The sequence below is a fragment of the Argentina anserina genome, chromosome 7 (genome assembly GCF_933775445.1).
Source record: "Argentina anserina chromosome 7, drPotAnse1.1, whole genome shotgun sequence".
Classification (NCBI taxonomy): Eukaryota; Viridiplantae; Streptophyta; class Magnoliopsida; order Rosales; family Rosaceae; genus Argentina; species Argentina anserina.
The window spans coordinates 15,194,188-15,214,184 of NC_065878.1; the positions used below are offsets into that span (position 1 = coordinate 15,194,188).

The 19,997-nt window shown below is 38.6% G+C and overlaps 1 protein-coding gene across 1 annotated transcript; it reads left to right on the top strand.

Moving 5' to 3' along the window:
- The first annotated feature begins 16,698 nt into the window (after window positions 1–16,698).
- On the top strand, window positions 16,699–19,789 carry LOC126803936 (BTB/POZ domain-containing protein POB1-like). Its single transcript, XM_050531673.1, has 6 exons — window positions 16,699–17,144; window positions 17,596–17,718; window positions 17,953–18,074; window positions 18,175–18,238; window positions 18,373–18,652; window positions 18,784–19,789. The coding sequence occupies exons 1-6, from the start codon at window positions 16,856–16,858 to the stop codon at window positions 19,595–19,597; spliced, it is 1,692 nt and encodes a 563-aa protein (XP_050387630.1). The 5' UTR covers window positions 16,699–16,855; the 3' UTR covers window positions 19,598–19,789.
- The last annotated feature ends 208 nt before the right edge of the window (window positions 19,790–19,997 follow it).

Here is a 19,997-nt window from a genome sequence, read left to right on the forward strand (position 1 = left end):
ACCCGACCCGGAAAGATTTGACCCGGATCCGGTCCGACCCGACCCGGACAGACCCGACTCGGACAGATTTGACCCGGATCCGATTTGATCCGACCCGCTCCGGCCCAAATTGGATAGGTTCATATCTTTGTTCTTTTTTTTTTGTGTTTCCGCTGTATAATCTCTAATCTTTGATTTCCCTTTTTTCAAATGGTTTTCGGAGATGACGTTGAGAGTTTTCGGAACAATGATGTTTCGAACTTTGAAGTCTCTGTTAAAAGTTCTGACAGTGGTTCATTTGGAGGAACTAAACTCAATTGGACCAATTTCCGTAAATGGAAGAGAATTATGGCAGCTCATCTTCGAGGAATGCACAAGATGGGGCATATAACCGGAGTAACTAAAACTCCAAGTGCAGATGATATTGTTGCCTACACTAAGTGGGACGACGATGATGGTCTTGTCATGTCTGTCTTGTGGAAAGCTATGAATGAAGAAATAGTTGATCTGGTGGAGTCATGTGACATTGCGCAGGCGATATGGAGGACACTCGAAGGCTTATATACTAATGACTCTGATTTTATACATGTTCATGAGTTAATGTGCACAGCTTTGGCGATGCAACAGGATGGACAATCGGTGGCACAATATTTCACCAAACTAAAAATATTTGGGCTGAGATTGATCTGAAACGTCCTTGCATGATCAAGAATCCAGAGGATATTGTCTGGTACCAACAAGAAAAGGAGCTTGAGCGTGTTCATCATTTCCTGAAAGGTCTTGATGCAAAACATATCACTGCAAAAGGGGAATTACTTAGAAAGACCGAACCCCCTAGCCTGATTGCAGCTTTCACATATATCCGAAAGAATGAGTCTCAACAGGAGAGTCTTCATCAGACACAAGTTGAAGTTTCCAGCCTTATTGTTCGTGCTAGATCTCCAGCACCGCCCCTTCAGCAGGCACCTTCCGCTCCACTTCATCGGCAAGGACCACCACCCGGCTTCGGGAATCAGCCCCGTCCTCCTTGCTCTTATTGTCATGATACTAACCATGCTCGTGCGACCTGTTGGAAGCTATATCCACACCTTAGGCCTAAGAAATCCAATTATCGTCCCAAGGCGAAAGCAGCTATTCAATTCATCCAAGAACCAGATATCTATGATGTAGTTGGACATGATCATCATACAACCGGAGGAGTAGTGCCTACCGCATCCATCGTTGGTCGTGGTAAAATTGGTATGGCTTTAAATATTTCTAACTTTGTTGGTTTTGATACATGGATTATTGATTCTGGTGCGTCTGATCATATGACTTATGACAAATCTTATTTTTCCATATTATCTCCTCCACCAGTACCATATGTTACTAATGCTAATGGTGAAGCCTTTCCCGTCATCGGGAAAGGATCGGTTCGTCTTACTCCCACAATAGAGCTTCATAATGTGTTATATGTCCTTGCTTTATCTCATCATTTGATATCTGTTCCTCAATTGAACACTAATGCTAAGTGTTATGTGACATTTTTTCCTATGTATGCGATCTTTCAGGATCTTCTCACCGGGGAGTTAATTGGTCAGGGGTATCTGAGGGGCAGGTTGTTTCATCTGGATCAGACATATGCGGGGAAAAAACCAGGGGCACCATCTCGAACCGCTTTAATCTCCACTTCTGACAAGTTAAGTGAAGTTTGGTTATGGCATCATCGCTTAGGGCATTCATCTTTTAGTGTTATGAAACAATCTATGCCTACTTTGTTTATTAGTGTCGATACGTCTTCTTTACGTTGTGAGACATGTGTTTTTGGGTAAGAGTCATCGTTCTACTTATTCCCCTAGTCATTCTAATAATTGTACTCTTCCTTTGAATTAATTCATTCTGATGTTTGGGGGCCCTCCAAAGAGTCTAGTGTGTCAGGGATGCGGTATTATGTGTCATTTATTGATGATTGCACCCGTCTTTCGTGGATTGTTCTCCTCAAAACTAAAGATGAAGTTTTTTCGGCTTTTCAAGCCTTCTATACCAATGTTCAAACACAGTATAATGCCACAATTAGAGTTCTTCGTTCTGACAATGGGGGGGAATATGTGAATCATGTCTTTCAGGAGTTCTTTAACACACACGGAATTGTTCATCAAACAACGTGTCCTTACACACCTGAGCAGAATGGAGTTTCTGAAAGAAAAAATCGGCATTTACTCGATATGGCTCGGTGTATTCTTTTTAGTGCCCATATGCCTAAGTACCTTTGGGGTGATGCTGTCCTCAATTCCGCCCATCTCATTAATCGTCTCGCCTCTCGTGTCCTTCAGGGGAAAGTTCCATATGAGGTGCTTGCATCTCATGTCTCATTACCCTCTTTTCATAATCTTCCTGCCCGTGTTTTCAGTTGTGTTGCTTTTTTCCATCTTCCAAAATATCACCGGTCTAAATTAGATGCCCGGGCAGTTAAATGTGTGTTCGTTGGGTATGGAGGACATCAGAAAGGGTACCGCTGCTATCATCCACCTACCAGGAAGTACTATGTCACTATGGATGTTACTTTCTTTGAGGATATGATCTATTTTGCCTCTTCTGATATTGCTCTTCAGGGGGAGAATTCATATTTTGAAGCACTGTATCCTGGAGAGGGGGAGACAAGTAAGCCAGTGGATATAGTGACAGGTTATATTGAGATTACCAATGTGTCAGCTACACATGCACCACTGGATGAATCCGACAGTGAAGTCACTCCAGAGATTCAGGAACCAGAAGCTGACAGCACAAAAGCCCCTCATGCCTCCCCTACTGTTGTCTATACCCCTGACCAACGTTCCCCTGGTACAGAAGATCACTCACCTGAGGTTAGTCATTCTATTGGGGCTAATACTAGTGAAGCTAATAATAGAAAATATGTCTTGCCAAATAGGTTTAATCGAGGTCAGCCAACAAGAAAATATGAACCTACCCTTCAGGCTAAAGCTAAGTACCCTGTGGCAAATTTTATGTCTACCAAAATATTGTCTAAGTCATATGAATCATTTGTGAATCAAATTTATACTGTATCAATACCTAACAAAGTGCAGGATGCATTGGGAGATACAAAATGGATGAAAGCAATGGAGGAAGAGATGGAAGCATTACAGAAGAACAACACTTGGGAGCTTGTACCTCCACCACATGGCAAGAAGATCGTGGGATGTCGTTGGGTGTTTACAGTGAAACATAATCCAGATGGATCAGTAAGCCGATATAAAGCACGCCTAGTAGCAAAAGGGTTCACCCAAACATATGGCATAGACTACGATGAGACATTTGCACCGGTTGCAAAGATGAATACTATTCAGGTATTGCTCTCTTTTGCTGCTATCTTAAACTGGCCACTTAGACAGTTTGATGTTAAAAATGCATTCCTTCATGGTGAACTTATAGAGGAAGTATATATGGATCTTCCTCCTGGTTATGTGGCAGCTTCTCCAGACAACTTTGTATGCAGATTGATAAAATCTTTATATGGTCTTAAACAGTCTCCTCGTGCTTGGTATATGGTCTTAAACAGTCTCCTCGTGCTTGGTTTGGAAGATTTTCACAATTCATGAGAAAAATTGGCTACATGCAGAGTAATTCAGACCACACATTATTTCTCAAACACCAACAAGGGAAGGTAACAGCCCTAATCATATATGTTGATGATATGGTAGTTACTGGTAATGATACTATTGAGGTGGACAGATTACAAAAGCAGCTAGCCACAGAGTTTGAGATGAAAGACCTAGGTACACTCAAGTACTTCTTGGGCATTGAGGTAGCACATGGAAGTGATGGTATCTATCTGTGTCAAAGGAAGTACATCCTTGATCTACTAACGGAGACAGGTATGTTAGATTGCACTCCAATTGATACTCCTATTGAGCAGAACCATCGGTTAGCAGAGTACCCAGATCAAGTGTCCACTGACAAGACTCGTTATCAAAGGCTAGTCGGACGCCTGATTTATTTGTCACATACCAGGCCAGATGTTGCGTATGCAGTAAGTGTAGTGAGTCAGTTCATGCATAATCCGAGTGTAGATCACATGGATGTTGTTGTGAGGATTTTGAGGTACTTGAAGTCAGCTCCAGGGAGAGGAGTAATGTTTTCTAACCACAACAATATCCTTGAGATTTGTGGCTTCACAGATGCAGACTGGGCTAGAAATATTACAGATCGGAGGTCCACATCAGGGTACTTTACCTTTGTTGGAGGTAATCTTGTTACGTGGAGGAGTAAGAAACAAAATGTGGTAGCTCGATCTAGTGCTGAAGCAGAATACAGAGGTATGGCTCAGGGAGTGTGCGAGTTGTTATGGCTTAGAAATTTGCTACAAGATTTGGGTGTTAAACCTAAGTGTGCTATACAGTTGTACTGTGACAACAAGGCAGCTATTGATATTTCACAGAATCCTGCGCAGCATGATCGTACAAAACATGTAGAGGTTGATCGCCACTTTATAAAGGAGAAGCTAGATGCTAAGATCATATGCTTTCCGTTTGTTCCTACAGAAGAGCAACTTGCATATATACTTACAAAAGGAGTGTCTAAGGTCTTTTATGACTCACTTAGCAAGTTGGGCATAGTTGATATGTATGCGCCAACTTGAGGGGGAGTGTTATCGTGAGTTAGGAGCTGGAACGGCTGTGTTGAATAGCTGGTAAAGCATAAGCATGGTAGTGCTAACAGCTAGATTTAATCATTAGGATTAGTGCTATACAACAACACAATATTCTCCAATCTTTCCTATAAATAAATAGCTTAACTTGTATCAATTCGATATATCAATAACAATCAATATAGCAACTTATTCCACTGAACACAACTTAGCTAGCTAGAGCATGATTAGCTAAACAATCTAAAATATATATGGTTGCATTAACCAGCTAAGTTTATAAGAACATGACCAAGAACTGAAAAACCAAGCACAAAACGTTGAGAATTTATAATTATGGAGTACGTTCGGCATGAGTTAGCAAATATTGCATCAACTATCGTAATTCCTTCTCAGGAAATGTTGTTAACTTGTGAAACTTCTTTGGTATAAGCAACAATGTGTAGAAGCTGCATATCCGCATCACTGGTACAGAACCGATTCTTCAACAGACTTGACAAGAACAAAGTTCAACTTGTAATAGAATGAAAAACTGCTAGCTAGCATTCATCATGTTTGTGCAAATATCTGTAATTATTTCTCCCAGGAGTCAGGATTAGCACTAGTTAATTATTTAAAATGTCTACCAATGATGAAGGCGCCAAATAAAACACACTTTTTCAAATGTGAATGGAACCTTCGTGTGTTACTAATTTAGAGACTCTAATTAATTAAATCTACATAATACACCCACTTAGCAAAATATGATCATATATTAGTTATAACAACCAATGTTAACCTAGTTCGAAAAGTTGGGATAAAGATGCTCACCCGAGTTACTAATTAACGGAACTAAAGATGCTCAATCAGCAATAGTAATGCAAACTTTAATCAATTCTTGAACAAAAAAAACCCATTATCAGATTCTTTCATTAATATTAATTTTTATCTTCGAAACTTAATGGCTCTGGCCGGTTTCATCGAACTCCAGCCTATATAAGAGCCCCTTCAACTCTCTACTTATTCCCACAACAAGCATTGCCTCACATGTTTGATGTTTCTGATATATACTTGATTACTTGTTCTGTATACGTGAGTATTGCTTAATTAGGGTGTTAGATTTTGGGACCAAATGGGGCTCCTCTTCTCTCCAAGTCTGAAAGGAGGTGATGGCTGGCCACGGCTGCTTCTTCATGAATACCTCCGGGGGTGCGCATGTACGAGTCAGTGTGCGCTTTCTAAGGGTTCGCATGAGGTAGGAGACGAGGTTGCCTTGATCTTTTTGGTATTGGAGTGAAGGGAGCTTCAAATGGTCTGCATTCTCTTATTTCCTAATTGAGTATTAATAGTCGCATTATCTCTTATTAGGTTTTGGGTCCAAATGGGGCTCCTCTTCTCTCCAAGTCTGAAAAGAGTTGATGGCTGACCACGGCTGCTTCTTCATGAATACCTTTGGGGGTGCGCACGATACCAACTAGTGTGCGCATTCCAAGGGTTTGCATGAGATAGGAGACGAGGTTGCCTTGATGTTTTTGGTATTGGAGTGAAGGGAGCTTCAAATAGTCTGCACTCTCTAGTTCCCGAAGTTAACCCATTGTGACTCTGATCAAATTTTTGATGAAAAGAATGAGTACTGCAAAACTAAATACTACCAATTAATTTGATCGATGCCCTAAATCTGTAAATACATTTACTACTTTTATATGATCTTTCTGCTTCGTCAAGCTAGCTAGCTAGCTTATTTAGCTAGAATGCCTTCTTTTACATTTGTAGTCGCATGACGTATAGGGTACGTATCCATAATATACTGCTTTCAGGTTTGGTTTAATTAGAAGTACATTATCCCTTTCTGTATTTTGTTGTTTAATATTTATTCTCCACTAATTATTTGTGAGGTTTTGATTAATTATAAGTTTATAACACAGCAAAGCCACTTGGTGCGCGAAGTTACGAGAATCAGAGACGTCTGCGCAGTTATATGGAATAAGTCTATTTGCCAGTGGCGAGACCGGCCGTGTTTACTTTAAAATTGGCCGGCAGTGAATATATTAAACATTTAGAATTAACTCTTCTTGTATTAGTTAATTCATGACATTAAGAAGAAATGTTACAAGTTAAGACGAAGACTGAAAGCGATTTAAGAACAAGGTTAGTGTCATCGCTTGGATTAAGCTTGAAACGATCGATGACATTTGATTCTCCCGTCGCCTAACATATGGTGGGACAACGATGATGCGATGACCTTTAAGCGACGGACGTGTCGTCGCCCCGACTAAGGCAATGGTTCCGGTTCCGGTGGTTTAGGCGGCAATTTTCGTCCGTCTCTTTAAGGTATTAATGGCGTGGTGCTTTCTAGGCAGCTGATCTTTTATTCCCACTTTCCTATTTCCTTGCCTATACCTTAATCAATTTTTGACATGTGTCCTGCCACCTAGGACAAGTTAACAGCTATCTACCTCTATTAACATTTCTGATTTATTAAAAATAAAACGGAAGAAAAAGGGAAGCATATATCTGCATCTCTAATTCTCCATCCTAGCTCTCATGAGACCTAGAAGCATATAGAATTTCGACTCATCTACAAAAACGTACAAAAAAAAAAAGAATCATGAGCGTTCAATTTAGAACCCCTTATGAGATTTCAATTTTGGTCATAGTAGAAGAATTATGAAAAATTTAGTAGTGGAGGGTTTATACAATTTCTGTTTTCAGATTGTTTTTCCTTATTTCATCTGGGTTTGTGGAGTTCGATTGAAATCAACACTAATCACAGAAAATAAAGATAAGTGATTGTATGGAATATGGATCTTCATTTAAGGATTGAAATGTGATATACTGGTATAGATTCTAATTTAGGACTGAAAGCTGATAGCAAGTTTTAAGAGCCCATAATTCTCCTCGATTCCAAACTACTCCAAGCTCTTTTAGTTCATTCATACATCGAAGTTGATTTCATACTAAGCCTGAATTTTACCAATTTCAATCTATTTTCAAAAACCATCAAAATCTCCACAGGACTATGAATGTCAAAATCATTATCTTTAGAAACTTTATCCTTGTAATCAAAGTCTAATCACGCCCAACAATTCCTCTCTTAGATTTTTCTTTTCCTGCAATTCCCATACGAGGATGAGAAGGAATCAAATTCAAGTTTCCAAATCAATATCTGGGTATTGATATTGGCTCGTCGAAAATAGAAGTGCATGATTGACAATTGAATAGGATATGAGTCAGGAAGTTTTCACGGAGGACATGAGGAGATGCATCATGTAGCGGATGAGAGAGACGAAGGCTTTGATGGAGGAGAAAAAAATTGATCTTTCTTCTTCCTTTTTTTGGGTAGTTTCGTAAGATATAACTATATAAGAACAAAGTTAACGGGGTAAGTGACTGTTAACTTGTCTTAGGTGGCAGAACACATGGCAAAAATTGATTAGGGTGTACAGGTAAAGGAATAGAAAAATGGGAATAGAAGATCAGCTGTCCATTCTCTAATTAAGCAAGTACGCATAGCAAAGAGGCTAGTAATTAACCTTAGAGAAGAATAGGGTTAAAAGGAAGTAAATTTGGGTACCACTCAAACTTTGTCCTTCCGTACGCAACTTCTTAAATTTCCGTATTTTCTTATTTAATTATGGTTAATTGATAATAATTTATAATTTTATGTTAAAAATTTATATTGATAATTATGGTTAAAATATGTTTATTTAAGAGAAATAAAAAAACAAATGACATAGATTTAAGAAGATGGATAAAATTTGAGTAGTCGACAAATTTACTTCCAGTTAGATAATCATAATTAGCCAACTATAGCATCCCGTTGGTACCACATTATACCAGCCAAATGTATAAAGCGGTTGGAATCAATATAAGAATTTCAAGCACAAAAGTCATTTTCATTGAAGCTAGCAAATATGACAAATATCAGAATCGGTCAAATTCTAATTAATGGCAAGTAAAATTATGTTTGTAGGAAAGTGAGATCTTTGAAATTTTTCGAAGACGTATAGAAGGAGTTCAATATTTTGGCCTACACCAAGTGTCGGCAGTTGAAGATCGGCAATTTGTCATTTCACATTTTGACATTTGTTATTAACAAACTAATATGATCTAAAAAAGAATAAATTAGAGTTGATCTCATAGAGTAAAGAAGCTAACGTGACAAACCAACCCATAGCTACCTCAACAATCACAGCTCGTCGCCACTGATAACAGTAGCAATAGAATTCAAATTTTGGCTTGAAATTGTACGTAGTAGTTCCATTCAATTCATTTAGAGTGTTTAGTAAATGGATATAGCCTCAGGCACCATGAAAAACATCCTACGTACGTGCACTAACCGGCCGGAAATATATTAATACGCATAATATTTCAATTCGATCACTTTTTTGTGGCGTTGATCTTTGAAAGGTGATACTGTATGTGAAAAAAGATGGCTTGAACGTGCATGAAAATGTAAATCGAGAATAAGGTGAAAGTGATTAAACAGCTTATAAATTAACCTAAAAATAATTTCAGTTTTCCAGACCTAAATATGTAATGCATGTGCGGACACTACGATATCCATGCCAGTCTCTTTTGAGTTTTGATCGATCAGTCACCTATGCTATTTCAAAAGAAAAATGATAAAAGTCCGGCAATCAGACGGTCAAGCCACATAAGCATCCTCGGAAAGTTGGAACCAACTGATCACGAACCCACTTAGAAATCTATGATGTATTGTATAGTTTTGACGATCAATAGTCGCAAAGTTACGATGAAAGAAACTCGGAAGACCGAGAGCTAACTATCGAGATAGCTGGGTTATCCGGACACGTACTTGGCGAAATGGTGATCAAAACGCCGCACCGATTAAGTGATATGATATTTCTATCTTAATTGGCTACTTATGCAATCACGAATCGTTTCACAAGAAAAAAAAATCCCATCACCGGATCCTTTCTTTGATATCAAATCGTTTCACAAGTAATGTCCCTGATTCCATCAGAACTCGATCCAGTAATGAAGTTCTAGACGATGTCATATGAAACCTTCCGACTCCTGCCTATTATCGTAAAATTTTAACTTGTTTACCACGTCTCTAGTTCATGAATATCTCTAGGAGTGAACCGATAATTCTGATAAAGTGATCTGAGATTCACATTCAAAATCAATTGGCAATGAATGGAGTGACCCAAATCCTTATAAACTTACGGGCTAAGTCATAATTCCCAACGTGAGATTTATATTCTCAACACACCCTCGCACGTGTTGCGAATTTTCAAGCCATACACGTGGACAACATTTTGAGTGACGTGGAGTCTATGTGGCCATTTGGGCTTCACACGTGAACGTGGGTAAATCGCTCTGATACCATGATAAAATGATCTGAGGTTCACATTCAAAACTAATTGACAATGGAGTGACCAAAACTCTTATAAACTCACATGTTAAGTCTCAATTTTCAATGTGAGATTTATATTCTGAATAAGCTCCAATTGGTATTAGTAATACTTCAAAAATTGACGATTTTCTTTCACTTTTGTAACAAACACGTATATATAGGTTGAGATGGCTTAAACAATAAAAGGTTATCTCGAAACCGGTTAAATGTGTGGTTGATGACTTGGTCCCTTCCCTCCCTAATCCTTTCTCCTCGATCTGTCAAATTATCACACATTATATCACACTATGTACGTATTTGATTGAAATGACGAACAAAAGACTTGGCTACCTTCAGCTCAAGAAGTAAAACTGAAAAAAAAACAAGAAGAAGAAGAAATCAAAGGTAGCTAGAACCGTAACTTACCAAACGCACCGATGCTTTTTGACCGTGAAAAAAAAACGTACCAATGCTTTTTTACCAAAGAAAAAACGTAAAATGGATTTATAATTATCTAAACTAACCAATAAAAAAAAGACCTAAACTATTGCGTTATGAGCTCTATTATAATGAATTTCTTTTAGCTTTCCTTAATTATGAATTTTGTGATTTCTTTCATCTTTTAATTAATTTGTGATTTTACATGGGCGATATGATGATTATGATCCAAGAGTAATTATTCTGTGTACCCGCTATACTATGTGACACTGTCATGTGGTGTACACATCTAATCATATTACGCTAGGATATAATTAACATGCATGTGGTGAAACAAAAAATTATTTATAAATAAGAAACAATCAGAAACAATCACAGTAAAAAATGTTATAATAACATTAAAGAGTTACGTCACACATGAAATATGTGACGGGTATATATAATAATTTCTCTATAATCCAAACAAATCCAAATTGAGTACCAAAATCTAGCTTTTTCAGAAAATTGTCTCAATTTCTCACACCCCTTTATCACAAAGAGAGAAATATAAAAAGAAACGTGCCCTAATTTCCTCAGATTGTTTAGCATTATCATTCTCTCTTGCCGAAACCAACCTCATGCTTCACATGCACCTTTGTCGGGTAATTTTATGAGAAAAATCTAACCTACAGATTGCCTGAGCTAGCATCATGGTGTTAACCAAAAAAAAAAGGTGCTAGCATCATGGTGAGCACCTACTACATTTACATTTTCTACACAGCACTCATATTCCTATTTAAGGACCTCCATTCAGACTCATTGCTCAATCACATATGGGCACAACCCACTTGCTTCTTCCCTGATTTCGATTGTTTAATTAGGTTTTGGGATGTAGAGCGATGAGAGCTTCCTTCGATCCAAATGCAGGAGTAGAGATGGTGTACACTGCTCCTAGTTTATGAATACCTTTTGGGTTGCAAAGAAACGCTACTGTGCAGCTTAAGGGTTTGCATGACTTAGGAGCAGAGGTTTCCTACACATGTCCTTGATTTGATTGAAGGGAGCTCTCATTATTAGTTATTGACCTCTCTCACTTATATATATATATATATATATATATATATATATATATATATATCATTATATATATATATATGTCAGATACAGAGCATACGTCCGCAGTGCACCAAAAGTGCGGACAACTACGTACATCAGCGATTTCGGTGACACGCAACGACAACGCGGATGATGTCCACCGCATCACCCCCTCCCAACGCTCCTATATGTGCCAGTCGAAATCTGCAAATTTTCAGAATTTTCCCAAAAACTTGAAATTTGCAGATTTTGACTGCCGTGGGCTAACGCTTGAGCTCCGGTCGGTACAAACACGAGTGCCAGAAAGAGGGAGCACGACCGGCACCATCCGTGTTACCTGTAGCTGAAACGGGTGAATCCACACTGTGCAGATGTCCGCTCCTGAGGGCCCTTCCACTAAGGGATCCCTTTTTTGGTCTTTTAAAAGGGATAGCTCATTAACCAATTTTCGACTACATTTCAACATCTCCACCGTTCCACTTTTAGGGTCTAATGTATATATCACCCTTGTAAATTTTCAGCCAAAATGGTGATCGTTAATGTATCAAACTTTGTGAAAGCAATGGACGCACCAAATATGTCAAACATGAACCGTTCATGCTTATAAGTTTAAATCATAGTTTTGAATGCCTTAAACATCTCCATTTTGGCTGAAATTTTACATATGTAATCTACACATTATACTCTAAATGTTGAACGGTGGAGATGCTGAAATGTGATCGAGAAGTTGGTCAAATGACCTATCTATTTTTTAGACCCAAAAAAGGGATCCCTTAGTGGAAGGGCCATATACATATATACACATATATATGACAGATCACAAGAGGACGTCTCTGCGTTTTCAGCCACCGGGTGCCGAAGGTGGCAGTTTTCTTGCCAAATGAACAACAATGACATGTCAGACTGCATTTCCATGAAGATCAACGTGAAGAAGATCGAGAATTAAAGGTCTGGGCAACAATAATGACATAAACTTCAAGCTCGATCAAGTCGGCTGCAAATTGGGTTTGCTACAACTCCACCATGGAGAACAAGCTCTATATAGATGGTTGTTGCTCATCCGGCCAAAGAACCGCTACCATCAGTGCCGGGCGGCTAAAAATGCAGAGACACTCTGTACTTTAAGAGTTGTGCGGACACGCGCCTCGATCATCCCTCATTAGACCACTTCAAACAAGAAATATATATATATATTTCTTATTTGAAGGTCTGCTATTCAATCTGTGCGTCTTTGCTTTACTTTTAAGTTGTCAAACATCTATTCGACCTCTGAATCAATGATGTAGTTTTGTGAGTTTTACAGTTGCAGGATACATCAGAAATTAACTGATGCCGGAATAACCTGAAAATTTTACTCTTAATTAGAGGCATGCAAGCAGATCCAAAGGCCGGGTGTTTCTACATCTGCCATCTATGGGAATCAAGCATAACGCGTTACTAGCTAGCAATTCGAAAGTTAGTTTAGGTATATCATACATGTGTAGTTCAAGTACTCTCCGAAACTCTCATATACGATTAGTCATCCGATCGTATGTAGATGGCTGTATAAATATCTAGCTACGTACGTGAATGTAATATACCTTTTATTTTGAACATTAATTCTTGTATCCCGATTGATCCCTTCATATCAACGACCGCTTTTAAATTTGGAAATATAATTACGCGTGCATATGAAGATATATATTTCAAATCAGTTTGAGTTTGTTGTTGTAACAAAGACACAAAATATTGAAGGAGAAACTTATTGCTCTGAAGAAGAAGAAACAGTAAGGACTACAACTAGCACTCTTCTCCGTTACGTTTTGGGTCAATTGGTCTAAGCTTAACGGAATAGCCTACCATACATATCTCATATATATATATATATATATATATATATATATAGGTTCTCGGGTGCAGAGGTCCGTAGGTTAAGCTAAAGTATGAATTTTCATTGTTTATCAACTTTTCGATCGAGTTTCACATCTACACCGTCCAATCCTTAGGTAATAACGTATAGATCACCTCTGTAAAATTTCAGCCAATTTGGTAATCGTTAAGGTATCTAACTAAGTTAAACCAATGAACGGATTAAATCTGCCAAACTTGAATCATTCATGTGTATAATAGAAAAACACAGTTTTGAGTGACTTAACGATTACCAAATTTGCTGAAAATTGGCATAGATGATCTATACGTTATTACTTAAGGACTGAACAGTGGAGATGTGAAAACTCGATCGAATAGTTAGAAAAAATGAAAATCCGTACCTTAAGCTAAGGTAAGGACCTTTGCACCTGAAAAGCCCGTATATATATATATATATATATATATATATATATATATATAAGTCTCTATTCAAAGTTAAACTTCACTATGAAATTAAAGAGTGAAGTTCCAATTTTGGCACACTTTTCGGTCAAATTTATTCACCATAAGCAATTCAATATTTATGTTTGTTATTCAAGATTATCTACAAAATTTCATCAAATTCGGACATCGTTAAGGTATTGAAATTAGATTAAATGAATGAATGAATTAAAACTATTCAACATGAACCATTCGTGTAAATCTCAATTTTAAAAGCTCAAACCATTGTCGAATTAGATGAAATTTTGTAAAGAGCTTCATTATTAAATTAATAAGTGATGTTCCAATTTTGGCACACTTTTTGGTCAAATGTGTTCACTGTAAGCAGTTCAATATTTAGGTATGTTATTGAAAATCATCTCTACAAAATTTCATTAAATTCGGACATCGTTAAGGTAAAATTAGATTAATTGAATGAATGAATTACACTTGTTCAACATGAACCGTTCGTGTAAATCTTAAAAGCTCAACCCATTGTCGAATTAGATGAAACTTTGTAGAGATAATCTTGAATAGCATACCTAAATATTGAATTACTTATGGTGAAAAAAATTGACTGAAAAGTGTGCCAAAATTGGAACTCCACTTTTTAATTTCAGAGTGAAACTTCACTCTGGATATGAATTGTATATGTGTGTGTGAGAAAGAAGCATGCCCCCGGCAATAGTTTTGTCCTCGATCATACTTCCATGACTGGAGCATGCTTATTCCACGGCCTGCCTGTGTTATAAGCAAACGAGTATTGTAAAAAGTGCTAGCTAGCTCCACACGCATTTGTAGCAAGCTAGGTTTTGAGAACGAAGAACTGTTCTCTCTGTCTAAGGTATTATATATATATATATATATATATATATATAATCAAGAGCGTACGTCCGTACGGTGCAAATCGACGTTCCGGTGACTGACAATTTGTAAATTCCGGCCGCCGTGGGCTGATATTGGAGCTCCGGCTGGCACACATAGGAGTGCCGGAATGAAGGAGTGCAACGGTCATCATCCACGCCGTCATTACACATTGCTGGTCGACAGAATCACCGACGTCCACACTTTTGGTGCGCTGCGAACGTGGCTCCCTAACCGGCTATATATATGTTTATATCCTCCCGTTTATCCTACTCTTTTGTACTTGATCTATAGCCCAACTTAACTGATGGATGGGATCACCAAAATGGGCAAGACTTAAGAATGATGGAAACTTTGCCGGCCGGGTAACACGGTCTCAAATAGTTTTAATTCCTTATGATGCGACAGACGTACGAATTAGGTTTAGAAGTATTAATACGATCGATCAGTTCGAATTCCAAGGAGTCTTTACATGGATAGTTGGGCATGACCTAACAAGTTAGCTATGTAGTATATTCACTATATTGACTAGTAAGTGAAAAAGGCCCCCAAAAACCCTGGAAACAAGTCGGTATCTTCTTCCACAATCAAAGATGGAGATTTGAAGAAAAAGGAAAGAGAACCCTTGCAAGCATATAACAACCTAGTCCTCTACTTTTGAAGCATTCGCTACAACAGAAGAAGAGACCGGGCCAATATCTCAGCCGGATTGGGTACGGTAGACTTGACCCGGAGGAAGTGCCAAGGACCAGTTCCGGCCGCCCAAATTGCATTGTTAATTCCGATTAAGGAATAATAATGATTTGACCCTTTAAACTAATAAAAGATGACATAAATACATGGTTTTGTTGATTCTTTTTGTTGTCGTGTTTAATTTTGTGGTCTCCCCTCCATTTGCATTTCAGGAAGGCCTTCCTGGACCCTTCAAATTAACCTTCCAATATTATATGAACACGTACGAGTGGAAGGCTCCTTTGATAGTGATTTTGATAGTATAATAGCAAAGGTGGAAAGATAACTACTCCAATAAGCTAGTCACTTTCGGGTGGAATCAGGATAAACTAGCTAGCTGGCTACAGAAAGCCAGTTATAGAAATTGGAAGAGAATCTCATTACACAGTAATAATTTACCGCTCGTGTTTTTCTAGAGAAGGTTCCCCTGTGATTAACTGATAAATTTTATTCAACTAACTTAACCGATCTAATCTGTAGTCCCCTTCTATTTTCTAATAGAACACCCTTGTTATAGTAACTACAGCACATTCCAGCAATCTTTGTATCCCCAACGAGAAAAACGTATTTGGATGTTGTGTTAATGTTTCAACTACCTTGCTGGTTGCTACAAAAGGACCAGACGTCGACTCGTAGTTTTAGTTACCTTGCAGTTTAACCATTTTGTTTTTCGTTTCTGGATAATTGTAACCATTACAATCAGAAAATATAAACTGTAACCAAAATTATATTGACATGGTGGCTATTAATAACTGTTCAATTTTTTTACTGTATCAAAAAAAATACTGATAAATTATTACACAACATTTGATAAGTATTTACTTCATTTCTTCAAAACAATAAAATCAAATATGCTACTATCCAAATGCGTGTGTCCGATAATAATAACATAAGATTAGGACACCCCATATTTTGCTTGATGTAGAATAATCTCAATATCAAGAGATGCACAATTAACCAACAATCCATGTCATATGTGTCCTCTTGACTCAATTCCCATCCCCACCTTAAGTGACCTGTCACACACACACAAAACCCCTGTTTGTTATGTGATATAACCATCAAACCAAACTAAAATTCTCTTCTTCTCTTTAAAACCAAAAAAAAAAAACCTGAATAATTTATAAGAAAAAAACTAATACTTTGAAAATAGAGAGAAAAAAAAACAGAGCAGAAAATCCAAAAATAGAAGAAGATAATTAAAACAGTGTTTGTGTGTAAAAAGCAGTAACAAACAAAAACCAATCAAAAAACTCACACACACCCAAGGTCCAAGGAGGTTGAGAAATAGAAGAAGAATAGAAGAAGCAATAGTAGAAGAAGAAGAAGAGAGGGTCTTCTCTTCTCTCTCTCTCCACAAATTGCCTCTTCACTTCAAATTTCACAATTCTCTCTCTCTCTCTCTCTCTTCTTTGTTTCTCTCTCTAGCTCGGCTGCTCTGCCGCGACGTCGTTTTGGGGGTTTTGGGGCGTGTGATGATGAAGGGGGAGTTGAACAACACGGATCTGTTCGACCCGAGGACGACGACGACTTCGGTGATGGAACCGGAGTTCTCCGGCGCCGGAGCGCGCACGGCGACGTCATCGACCGACGCCGATTTCGCCTTCGCCTTCAACGACAGTAACTTCTCCGACCGGTTGCTCCGGATCGAGATCACGGGTGACTCGCCTGACTCCCGCCCCGATTCCGATGCATGCGCCAGTATCGCCGATTGGGCTCGCCACCGCAAGCGACGGAGGGAGGATTTCAAGAAGGAATCCTCTGGTATATTCCTCTCTCTCTCTCTCTCTCACTCGATTTCCTTCATTTCTGAGGTTTTTAGGGTTTCGTTTTAGTTCAGAAGGCTTTGATTTTTTTGTTAATTGAAAGTTTTAAAGTGTTAATTGCTGTCTAGGGTTTTGTGTTTATTTCGTTACTTTTGTTTGGGAATTTGATACTGAAATTTGTGCTATTCTTGTTATGGTAAGCTAATTATGGAGTTTGACTTTATGGAGCTGTATGACTAGACTTGTTTGCTTGGTTTAAGCTTGAGCTATTGAAACTGTGAAGTATGGGGCTATGTGCTTTGCGATTAGTTTCATTTCGGGGGTTTTATCAGTTGGTTTGGTTGGGTTTGTTGTTTGTGAGGATCGGGTACTGTTCGATGACATGTTTTTGTTGATGCCTGATGTGTGTTTATGAGGTTGGTTGATGTTTTAGATCGTTTTGTTTTCAGTTGTGGAGCTCACTGACTGTCCGGAGGAGCAAATCTTGAATGACAATCAGCCTGATATGGATGATGAGCCCTGTGAAAATCAAGATGAAGATGCAGTTGCTATGGTTGAAGAATCACCTTCAGGTACTGAAATGTATTTCGTTCGATGTTGGTGATTAAATGTAGGATAAATGGTCATACATCGACATCATCTCTTATATATAAATATATATATTCTGTAAAGATGTTTAATGTTCTTGCGTCATGAATTAACATTTAATCTTGTGCTGTCAGTAAAATTTACTTCACAATTCAGAGCTCTTTGTTGTATTTTACATAATATGACCATGAAACTGATTTGAACTGATGTTCTTGTAGGAGATGACGGTGCAAACAGCATTGACTCAGACTGGGGAATGGATTGTTCTCAAGTTGTGAGAATCAAAACATTACACATCAGTTCTCCAATTTTGGCAGCAAAGAGTCCCTTTTTTTATAAGGTACATAGCTGCCAGCTGTTTGCTCCTATTACTGACCGTGACATTAACATATTATTACTGTACACATTTCTTATTTCTCCTTCAATTGTATCTCATGCAGCTCTTTTCAAATGGAATGAGGGAATCCGAACAGCGACACGTTACCTTGCGAATCAATGCCTCAGGTGATAACAAATATCGCAGCTTATTGTTGTTTGATATATGACATGTTAGTGCTTTTCTTCCATCTTAAAATAATTAAATCAATCTATGATTCAACAAAGTTTCTGATATTGTACTTTTTATTTCATATCTGCAGAAGAAGCCGCCTTGATGGAGCTCCTTAATTTTATGTACAGTAGTACCTTAAAAACAACAACAGCTCCTGGTTTGCTGGATGTGCTGATGGCTGCTGACAAGTTTGAGGTTGCTTCATGCATGAGACATTGCAGCCGACTGCTGCGGAATATTCCCATGACACCTGAGTCTGCTTTGCTTTATCTAGAGCTTCCTTCTAGTGTCCTAATGGCTGAAGCAGTCCAGGCATTGACTGATGCAGCAAAGCAGTACCTTGCTGCTCGTTATAAGGACATAAGCAAGTAGGTGTTTTTAGCAGTTCATCTTGGTTTTCGAAAAACTATTATTCTTTTCAGTGGAAGTTGTTTGCTTCCAGAAGAAGGATCATAGTTCTTGCAATTTAGTATTCTTAATGTACTACTCTTCTGGCCAGGTTTATCGATGAGGTGATGGCCTTACCCCTAGCTGGAATTGAGGCAATTGTATCGAGTGATGATCTCCAAGTTGCATCAGAGGATGCTGTGTACGACTTTGTCCTGAAATGGTCCCGGACTCACTACCAAAAATTGGAAGAACGACGAGAAATCTTGGTTTCTCGACTTGCACGCTACATTCGCTTTCCATACATGACTTGTCGGAAGTTAAAGAAAGTCTTAACCTGTAATGATTTTGACCATGAAGCTGCATCCAAGCTTGTGCTTGAGGCTCTCTTCTTCAAGGCTGAGGCCCCACATCGGCAGCGAGTCCTTGCAGCAGAGGAGTCTGCTACCCTTAATCGACGGTTTGTGGAACGGGCATACAAGTATCGCCCAGTTAAGGTGGTGGAGTTTGACCTTCCCAGGCAGCAATGTGTAGTGTACCTGGACCTGAAGCGCGAGGAGTGTGCAAATTTATTCCCATCCGGACGAGTGTATTCTCAGGCCTTCCACTTGGGTGGACAAGGGTTCTTCCTCTCTGCGCATTGCAATATGGACCAGCAGAGTTCTTTCCATTGTTTTGGGCTCTTTTTGGGGATGCAGGAGAAGGGATCAGTGAGTTTTGCCGTGGACTATGAGTTTGCGGCGAGATCAAAGCCAACAGAGGAATTTCTTAGCAAATACAAAGGCAACTACACATTCACTGGGGGCAAGGCAGTTGGCTACAGAAACTTATTCGCCATACCATGGACAAACTTCATGGCCGATGATAGTCTTTACTTTATCAATGGTGTCCTCCATCTTAGAGCGGAGCTTACTATCAGGCAGTGACTTCTCCTCCATGCTTTGTCAAGTTGTAGTAGTTTGTTTTTACTTAAGCCTGACCATTTTACTTTTGGTTGCTTGTTGTCTTTGCTTGTACCCGCCTTTTCCTAGTAAATTTAGAGAAGGCACCTGTAATAACTGAACAGACGACTCTGTGAGGCTTAAATATGATTAGAAGCACTTGCTTCTCATTCCAGTGATCATATGTTGGATCCGTGATATCTATCACCATATTGGAGGTGGCCAAAGCAGATTTGTCATTAGACTAAAGCTACCTCGTTGGTAGTCTACAACACTGATCCTTTTATATTCAATCCACAATTTTATGTCATTCTCTTTTTACCACCCTCATTATCTAAGATTATACGCATCACTCATTCGAAGTCTGTTAAGAGATAGAAGCCAA

Excerpts from the sequence above, each read along its gene's own strand:
- LOC126803936 (XM_050531673.1), top strand. The coding sequence starts at position 16,856 with ATGATGAAGGGGGAGTTGAACAACACGGATCTGTTCGACCCGAGGACG. Across the intron at positions 17,719-17,952 it reads GGTTGAAGAATCACCTTCAG|GAGATGACGGTGCAAACAGC; the intron begins GTACTGAAATGT and ends ATGTTCTTGTAG. Across the intron at positions 18,653-18,783 it reads CGTTATAAGGACATAAGCAA|GTTTATCGATGAGGTGATGG; the intron begins GTAGGTGTTTTT and ends TCTTCTGGCCAG.